The following is a 10,512-nucleotide window of genomic DNA, read 5'->3' as shown; positions in this document are numbered from 1 at the left end:
AGTTCAAAGGTAAGTGCACCTCTGCACCATCCGCTCAGATTAAAATGTGGAAAGTTCATGAAAAAAAAAGTGTAAATTATTCTTCAATATCAAGTATATCTCCTCCCAAACCGAAACAGTTGTTGTTAGGAGTTGAAAAAGTTCTGAGTTAGGGTTTGTGGCAAAAAGGATGAACCAAAGCAGACCCAGAACAAGAGAAATCTCACGCTAAATTATGAAGGACAACAGCCCTTGATGAGGAGCGTCGACACCTGCATTAAGGTATCCGCCTTGGACATGTTTCAGCCTCAATATTTAAAATGCAAAAAAAATAAACATCCCGTTGAGCGTTTGCCCTGCTCATCACACCTTCACCGAATGCCAAGATGCATGATGGAGAGTCATCGGAGTATCGGTGATTACCTACGGGCAGGTGTAAGCACCAACAGCCTGGTCGTTTGCCCGGTGACGGCTGAACATGTTGAACATGGTGTCACGCACCAGGCAGCCATCATCTTGTTATATTAACGGTGACGGCATCCTTTCTCATTTGCCGTCTCCACGTGCTTGACACATTTATCTGTTAACATGGTCTGTGCATTTTTATACTTCCTTTTAAAAGTTATCAAATAAGTACTTCAACGACTACCCCTGGCATTGTGCAACGTGTAAGCATCACCATCGTGATCATAATGAATCACTTAAAGTACAGGACTGCAGAGTACTCAAATTGAGATTTCATGATACCAACAAACCAGCGTTGCCATAACGAAGGGCAGCCATGTTACACACTTATCATCGTCCAAATTTTAAAATCGATGGCTTTGTGGAAATTGGAAAGAAGCAAAGGAATTGCAGGTAGGTCAGCCTTGCAGGGACATGCTTGACAGAATGGCGTGCAATTACCTCTGAGCTGTCCAGCCTGGGTTCGATTCCCAAACAGACTATAAACTGTTGGATTGGTCACTCCCAGGACAGACGTTACATCACAAATCACAACGTCTTGAAGATGGACGTTGAGCTGGCTATCTCGTCTGCTCATTTAAGTTGGTGGACGTTAAATATCCCACGGTATATTTCGCCAAGAGCAGGCGAGTTATTGCCGACACCCTGAAACAAATGAGAAATTTCTGCCCAAATCACCGTCAGTCGAACGTCAGGTCTGGCCAGCTGCTTCATGAAAGACTTTAATCAAAAAAAATTTTTTTCCCAGCCCGTCCCACAATAAGGTGGGAATAACTGGGGCTGATAGAGTAGTAGTCAGGCGCCGGTACACATGCGTGACAGTTCGGTTGAGACAAAGTCAATCATCATTCCCAAGGAGAATGAAAGTATTACCATCAGCAATTGAAGGGGAAAGGGGAATGAGGGTGGTGGGAGTTGAATGAAATCAAGTGCTCTACTAAACCAAAAACAAAAAAACAAAAAAAAAGAGGGAAAGGAAGCACGATGAGATGCTGCATACACAGAGAGAACATGCATTTACTTCCTGGTTGATTTCAAATGTTGAGAACTCATCCAACAGTTTCACTGGAAACTGTGTGGCACGACAATCCACTTTGTATTCGGCTGTTGTTTGTTCAAGTTGAGCTGCAAATAGCTGATATCTCTTGCTCACAGTGTCCCACCCTCCCCTTCAAACCACGGTGCAATAATTCTGACTACAAATCGAGTTATTAACAAGTCACTTCTGTGCTCTTTTCTGCAGAAGACGTCTTTATCAAATTCAATTCCTCTGTATCTAAAACAGGCAGGAAATTCATGAAGTGAGAATGCCTGAATTGTAACATTCAAAGAGCTGCTCGGTCATCCTTCGATAGTCAGTAAGAAAAAGAGCAATCAGAGATTGCAGACCCTCAACAGGACTTGTTTTGTGTGGACTTTGTCTACTGGTGTGTTACGTAATTAATGAGAGGCAAAATTATAACTTCCACTTTATAACTGCTGGCAGTGATGACCGGGTGCCAAGACGTCCTGCTTTGATGCAACCCCGCTTTGATTGGACACCTGACCCTGACCCATGATGTCTTTTCTATTATTATTCAATTGAATTTAGAATGGGATTAAATTCAATTCAATTCAAATCAAATGGAAGACCAAATAGATACAGTCCAGCATTGGAGTAATCAGAAGGAACCCAAACAAACAAAAAGCAAAGATGACATCATCAGGAGGAACCTGGATAGGATTTGCATTTCAGCTGCTACTACTCTACCCTCAAACCCATCCAGGCACTGCCAAGTGAGCCTTATTCAAAAAAGAAAAAGAAAAAAGAACCCACATCAAAAATATTAAATAATTCTAGCTGCCAGATTATGCGTCTCATCAGGTTGAAATTTAAAACCTGTATTCCCCATTACGACTCGATCATAATTTTGAAGTTTCACATCGACTGATTAAGACCGGGCGTAGTGCCGTGCGCCTGTAATCCGGCGACTCGGAGGCTTGGGTTGGAGGATTGCTTGATGATGGGAGCTCTGCACTGGGCCGTGCTATGAGAGGGTGTCGGGCAGCCCGGAATCATGGCGAAACCCAATCCTTATCCCTGTGTCGTAAGAGGCGACCAGGGTTGCATCAGGAAGGGCATCCAGCGTAAAACCTATGCCAAATCAGTATGCGGATCATAGCGGATGATCAGCCGAAAGATGAACAACACAATATCGACTGATTAAGCAATTCAAGATTAAGAATATTTTAAAGATTTTCACTCAATCCAATATGGCTGCCAGACCATGTGATTTATCAATTATTCATGAATACTCTGGCATCCCCAAGGCTTGGGGAACATTTGTGCGAAGTTTCCCCTCGATCTGTCCAACCGTTTTGGAGAAGAAGATTTTTTTATGGGTTTTAGGATAAATCTAATATGGCTGCCAAACCACATGATCTATGACATCATATGTGTGAAACTTTTGTTCCTCATGGACAGGCGGTCACATGTGTAAAGTTTCACCTCGATCTGTTCACTTCAGAGAAGATTTTTGAAGGTTTTTTTTTTTTTAAACAACAATATGGCTGCCGAATCACGTGACCAATTATGTCATCAAATTATTTTCTGTGGACCATTTTATCCCTAGATCACCCTCAAAAATTTTCATGTTGATCAGATGTAGCGTTCGACATATGCGATTACGATGTCATAACGAAGGCACCAATGACATCATCAATCTAGAGGGGGAGCACTCGGGAGAGTGCAAAACCTCCGCCGCCAATACTGCTAGGTCACTCAAGTGAACCTTATATCTTATTCCTTAAATACTAGTACGTGCTCGTAAAAAAAAAAAAATAATAATAATAATAATAATAATAATAATAATAAATAAATAAATAAACCACACAGGCCGTTTCTTCACTCTCACGTGCCCGTACGTGCGTGACCCGGAAGTTCGATATTATTCGCAGTTACGATTATTCGCAATTTATTTTTAATACCCAATTATTCAATTAGCGCCAACGTATTTTACCTTTTCGCAATGTCGTGGCAAGGAAAAACAAAAAGAGAAGAGAAGAGAGAGAAAAAATTTACTTCCTGGTTCAGAGCATACCAGCACTCTGATGTTCCCGAAATTTATACACCGTCTAATATGAAAACGATCAGAACTTGGGCCATTGTGTTTATCTATAAATGCGCATAAGAAATCAAGAAATTATTAGAATACACGAAGTCATCACTCTCCGGAAGCCCATACGTTGTAACCCGTAATGGGGAACGCGGCTGAGCTTCCCTTCCCCATCGGCCACGCCCACGCAACAACGTGTCTTCCCATTGGTTTGGTAAATTAATGGCCATAACTTGGGAAGCACTTGTCCGATTAATATCAAACCTTTAAAAGGCACATCCTCAGGTCCCCAGCAATATACCTGGCAAGTTTCAATTAGATCGGACCAGAGGTTGTCGAGAAACAGCGGTCACACACACACACACACACACACACACACACACACACACACACACACACACACACACACACACACAGACACACACACACACACACACACACACACACACACACACACACACACACACACACACTGCTGGAATTTTAGATAGATGATGTCAACAGCGCTGACAGAGTTATAGTTCTTTTCTCCAACATTTTTTTTTGGGGGAGGGGGTGGGGGGGGGTTTGGAAATCACTTTAAACATGTAAAAATGCAAAAAAAAATCGAAATTTTGTTTAAAAAAATGTTGCGAAATTTTTTTTTTCTCTAACAATTTTTTTGGGGGGGGGGTTTGGAAATCACTTAAAATATGTAGAAATGCAAAAAAAAAAATTTTTTTTCGGACAATTTTTTTGGGGACAGGTAATTTTTTTGGCGGGGGGTTGGAAATCACTTAAAACATGTAGAAATGCCAAAAAAAAAATTTTTTTTCTCTAACAATTTTTTTTTGGGGGGTTGGAAATCACTTAAAACATGTAGAAATGCAAAAAAAAAATTCTTTTTTTGGGGGGGTAATTTTTTTTTTTTTTTTGGGGGGAGTTTGGAAATCACTTAAAATATGTAGAAATGCAAAAAAAAAAATTTTTTCTCTAAAAATTTTGGGGGGGTTGGAAATCACAAAACATGTAGAAATGCAAAAAAATTCTTTTTAGGGGGGGGTAATTTTTTTGGGGGGGGTGGAAATCACTAAAAACATGTAAATGCAAAAAAAAATTTTTTTTCTCAAACAATTTTTTTTGGGGGGGGGTTGGAAATCACTTAAAATATGTAGAAATGCAAAAAAAAAAATTTCTTACAATTTTTTTTTGGGGGGGTAACAATTTTTTGGGGGGGTTGGAAATCACTTAAAACATGTAGAAATGCAAAAAAAAAAAAACATTTTCTCTAACAATTTTTTTTGGGGGGGGGAGTTGGAAATCACTTAAAACATGTAGAAATGCAAAAAAAAAAATTCTCTATTTTTGGGGGGGCGGGTAAAAAAAAATTGCGAGGGGGGGGGTTGGAAATCACTTAAAACATGTAGAAATGCAAAAATATATATATTTTCTCGAACAATTTTTTTTTGGGGGGGGGGGGACGAAGTCCAAAATTTAATGGCATGATCCTTGGACCATACCTAACCCCCACACCAAGTTTCGTCGAAATCCGTCGAGGAGTTTTTCCGTAATACTGTTCACAAACAAACAAACAAATAAACAAACAGAAAGGGGTGAAAACAGTAACCTCCATCCATCTTCGAAGATGGCGGAGGTTAATAAAATCACACAAAAATCCCCCCCCCCCTTTCTCACCTGTCTCTGTACGACCATCCCTCTCAAAAATCAGGAAGAAATTAAAAATCAAAACCAGCAAAGAAGAACTTAGGAAGAGAAGAGTTGGTGTGGTCATGTGCAAGGAAGATCAGAAGATGAAGATGTAAGGAGAGCAATAAAGAAAGCGTGATCGAAGGAAGAAAGCTGAGAGGATGTTCCAAACGGTCATGGATTGAAAATGTCATGAAAGATATGGAACGTTTGGGTTTGCATGAAAGCGCCGCAACAGTGATCTGTACAGAAGAATGCCATCATTGGAACAATCTCCCGGAGAAAGGGGGAAACGGTCGTGCTGTTGGTGTTACCTCCGCCACGGAATGTGGTTATGTATTCATGCTTGTTTGTCTGTTTGTGTGCAGGATATCTCAAAAAGAATTAAGGACAGATTCGGACGAAATTTGGCGGACAGGTTGTGCGTGTGATAAGGACGAATTGATGAGATTTTGATGAAGATGCGAATCCAGATCCGGATACTAGAATTTGTTAAATGATTCTTCACCATTTAAAGATAGGGACAAAAACGATATATAGCAAGAAATCTCAAAATGTTGTGGATGGACTTGGAAGGAATTTAATGCACAGGTTGGGGGTTTGTGACAAGGACGAAACGATTTGATTTTGCTGAAGATCCGGATCCAGATCTGAGAATTTTTAGGTGATTCTTCACCATTGAGAGACGGGGCCAAAACGATATTTAGGACGACATTTCAAAAAATAGTTGTGGATGAGGAATGACAACACTTGGTGGATGAGTTGGTTTGGTGTGCAAGAACAATTTTGATTCAGGTCCAGATGCAGATCCAGCCTATCGGTGGGACACAAGCCAACTGCTCAGACTGCTCAGATAGGCGCTCTAGCGAGTACCGTTCGAGTTTGGTGTTGTTTTTGCAATTAATACCCCCCTGGGGGAATTATATCAATCACTATGAGGCGAAAAGAAGACATTTGGACAAATGAAAGTAATTCAGAGATGGCGAATTGTGCCAATTTTGCAACGAGTGAAAACAAGAGATCATCCGAAATAATGCACGGCTATAAATTACTGCAAACAGCGTGCCACAGCACACATTAGCTGTGCCCACCTTTGCATGGTGCAGATCCACTCCATACATGGACAGCTTCTTGGCATTCTCCAGAAAATGTAGGTCAGCCTCTGCAGGAGACATCCCCCTGCACAGAAGAAAACAACAAAACAAAAATCAGTTAGATATGTTGTCTGAATGATAATGGCTGGGATGGTGATATGATTAGCCAGTTCTAAAAGGCCAAAACAAGAACTAGAAATTCTCAGTTGCTATAATCTAACAATAATGGAAGTCTGTACTTTTGAGAGACATTTTGTGTGTTCACGACAAGTCAAAAACATTTCAAGGCTTGAGCCAATCCTGGCAAGATCATCGCTTCTTCGCTTCTTTACAAGATACTCGACATGAATGTGGCAGGAATTTGTAATTCGTTCAGAGTGCCGGAGATAACTCGTCGACTCTTCATAAAGGACACTGTGGGGGGTAGGATCGATAACATCCACCGATGACCAGTTTTAGCAGACGGATCCTCCAACTCGATGTCCTTCCCATCCACAGCGCTCATACAAATGAATTGCCTTCCTTCCATGTAAGTGCTGCTTCTTTAGCATGAAGATTACCCCCCTTGCATGAGAAACACCAGGAAGGCAGTGGATACCTGAGTCTAGATTCAAACCAGGCTACACAGCTCAAAAGAGAGCACACACGTTTAAGCTATCCTGCTCATCCTGCTATAATGTAATCGACTTATCACTAGGATGCCGATCACAATCATATGATGCAGTCACCATCATTGATTCTACACCCACAATGCAAAATTACAAAACGATAATTACACAGCTGGTGAATTAACTGTAACATGTCAAAACTATTGCTTTATCACATTATAAGATTCATGACATACTGTGTATATATATATATATATATATATATATATATATATATATATATATATATATATATATATATATATATATATGATTGACCCCTCCCACACTCCTCCAGCTCAAGTAGCTGCATGAAGCAACCCAAGAAAGCTTACACAAGGTAAGTGCCAACTCTGTTTCAAACCCTTCCCAGAGTTCCTCAACAACTTTCACAACTACAACGATATATATATATATATATATATATATATATATATATATATATATATATATATATATATATATATATATATATATATATATATATATATGTATATATATATTGTGTGCACTCTGTGTGAACATCTTTATAGTTGTTGAAAACCTAAAAGGATGCTTTAGTTGTGAGATTATGTACACAATACAAATCCTATTGTGATGTTGGAAAAATTCCCTGGATGGATCGTTACATCATGCACTGCAAGACGTATGGAAATTCGAAGTTGCATCATTCGAGGAGTGAAACCCACAGGCCGCAGATTCGAAGAGAAGTCATCGTCAGGTCGTTATTAACCTGGAGTGAATCTTCTGAGTGTTTCTCTCGTCGTTCTCTTTACCTCTGCCATGGAAGGTGGATGAAGATGATGTTTTCATCCCTCTTTGTCTGACTGTGAGCAGGATATCTCAAAAAGTTTTAGACTGATACAGAAGAAACTTTGTGGACAGGTTGAGTGTGTGACAAGGACGAATTGATTCGATTTTGATGAAAATCCACAATCAGATCCTGATTAGAGTGTTTTTTTTTTAATCTTTGACGTGATTCTTCACAATTGAAAAACGGGGGCCAAAAACGATAGCTCGAAAGATATTTCAAAAAGTTGTGGACGGATCATGAGAAAACTTGGTGGATGAGTTGTTTAGGTAACAAGAACAAGCTGATTAGATTTTTGGTTCAGGCCCAGATGCATATCCGGCCTGTCAGGTCAGGTCACGTACAGGAGCATGTGCTGGAGCGGCGTGTCTCTGCCACATCTCACATGGTATCACCACATCACACAGCATGTCGGTACCAGAGTAGAGTTCAGACATCAGATCGATCAGTTTTGGTGGCACCCCACGAAGACCAAGAATCCTCCAGAGGGCATCCCGATTCATTTAATAGAACACTTTGCAGATCAACATAAGCTGCAAGCAGCCCCTGCCGAAACTCTCGTCTGCGTTCGGTGAGGACCCGAAGGGCAAGGACAATCATTGACCTCTTTGGTGTAAAGCCTGACTGCTCTGGACGCTGGTGCTCAAGCAGATGATGGCAAACCCTATCAAGAATTATCCAAGCAAAGACCTTTCCCTTTCCAGAGAGCAACAACAAGGCCCCTCTTCCAGTCAGTTGGGGTGATGCCTGTGTTCCAGGCAGAGCACAGAACTGCATGCAACGACATAAGTACAGCATTCCCACCAGCCTTGAGAAGTTCAGCATGGATGCCACAGATCCCAGGAGCTTTACCCCATTTCAACCGGTTCACCACAGCCTGTGTTTCCACAAACGAAGGTGGACCACAGTTGATTGGAGGGTCAGCAATCGGGATGGTAACACCCCTGACATCCAACTCGACAGTTGGTGGATCAGCCTGGTACAGCCGCTCATAGTAGCCGGCTCAGCGTGCCTTCACTTCGGACTCCTCTGTCAAGAGCCTGTCAGTGTGATACAAAACGTGAAGTCATCAGTCTGGTGGAAATATGTGCTCTACCGAGTGGCGTTGTTGTTACTCATTTATTCTCTCTCCAATTCGCCCAATTCGACTAACTATCTATTTGGTTCTCGTGTGACCTCGGGCTCGCCTTCCATCTATTTTCCTTGCAATGCCACTTTCTCCAGATCGGCTCAGTCTTTCCTGACCAAAGGTGATCCAACTTTCTGCGATTGAAGATTTTCAGTTTCCCACTTTCCCTCACACAGAAGAACATATGTCTTTCATTCAATCCATTAAATTTTATCACAAAAAATTTCCAAATGGAATTTCACATTTTCAAACGTATTTACCTTCTTGTCCGTTCAATTATGTCACCATGACTCGCACGTTCTGTCGACAGTTCATTTGTTTTGATCGACGAATTGACTGAGCATTTTGACAATTCCAAACCATTTTTTTTAATTACAACAACAAAACAGAACATAATTGCAATATAAATGACATCAAATGTCTGGTTGGCCTGTTTTACACTCTCCTATGAACACACAGCTCATGATGCTTGGATTTGTAATTCAAATCCCATATACCCGTGTTGATTTGTCATCCAATTACTATTGCTCTTGTAATTTATGTAAAGGTGCACTGGCGTTTGAATGTTCGACATGGAATGCAAGGCCAAGCTCCATCACGACCCTTCGGCCAATTAATGGAATGGAATGAAGACACTGAGATGAAGGGTTAACCCCCAAAACCACAACTTCTCCTGGTTTCCCATGGCGGTTAGCATACCTCAATAAACGTGCTATTGATTTAATCCATTGAATATTATAGGTAGATCACAAGCAGCAAAAGCAAAATTCCATTCGCAACAGAGCTCAGAGCAGAAATGTCAAAACAATGGTTTGGTCCGTTTGTAGCTCATGATTCTGGGAACACAGGTTCAAATCCCATACAAGACAGGTGTTTGCAGATCATCTACTCCCTTCTGGGCTGGCAGGATGGCCGAGAGGTATGAAAACTTGCCTTGAAGCTGTCTAGCCAGGGTTTGAATTCTGACCCAGCTATAAACTGTCATCCTGGTGTTTCACAGGCAGAGTGATTCATCAGTGTGTGCATTGTCCATCGGAGGGATGTTAAACCGGGTATCCTGTCTGTTTGCATTCGTTGGTGGACGTTAAAGATTCCACGGTTTCCTTTTGTGAAGAGTCGGTGAGCTATCACCGGTACCAGGAACAAATTACAAAATTCCTGCCCTGACTTCCTGAGTTGGAAGGGCGACCTGAACAGGATTGTAACTGCGTCAACAGCACCAACGCACTGCATTGGGCATGGTAAAAGATGATGACGATGATGATGTTGGTTTCCAATTATTCCCTGACACCAACCAATGTGCTGTTTGTCAAATATGCAAGAACAAAATGGATTCCAAAATACACAAGTGTAGATCCTCATGAAGACGAATGGTCTTTTGGATAAATGTTAAGAGGGCAATTGCAAAAAATAAATAAACAAATAAACATCCTATTTATTTTTTAACGTAGTTTTCCTTTTGCTGTTGTTTGAATAAAATTAATCTTCCTGTTATTCATCATTTTACCAGACTCAGTGATGTAATGGCTTGAGCATCCCCTCTGAATCTGGGTGGTCGGTGGTTTAAACCCTGACTGAGTAATTCCAAAGACTAAAAATACGATGC

General features: G+C 41.0%; 1 protein-coding gene across 2 annotated transcripts in view; it reads right to left on the bottom strand.

The window, feature by feature from the left end:
* LOC147012712 (protein 4.1-like) overlaps positions 1 to 10,512 on the bottom strand; it is a 125,100-nt gene that overhangs the window by 64,693 nt on the left and 49,895 nt on the right. For both annotated transcript variants that reach the window (XM_085853804.1, XM_085853805.1), the window contains exon 7: positions 6,317 to 6,404. In XM_085853804.1, the coding sequence (XP_085709930.1) occupies positions 6,317 to 6,404 (88 nt within the window). The remainder of the gene's footprint in view (positions 1 to 6,316; positions 6,405 to 10,512) is intronic.

This window comes from Eptatretus burgeri, chromosome 14, assembly GCF_056783735.1.
Source record: "Eptatretus burgeri isolate ZD-2024b chromosome 14, Ebu_testis_v1, whole genome shotgun sequence".
NCBI lineage: Eukaryota > Metazoa > Chordata > Myxini > Myxiniformes > Myxinidae > Eptatretus > Eptatretus burgeri.
This window is presented reverse-complemented; position numbering and strand designations above follow the sequence as displayed.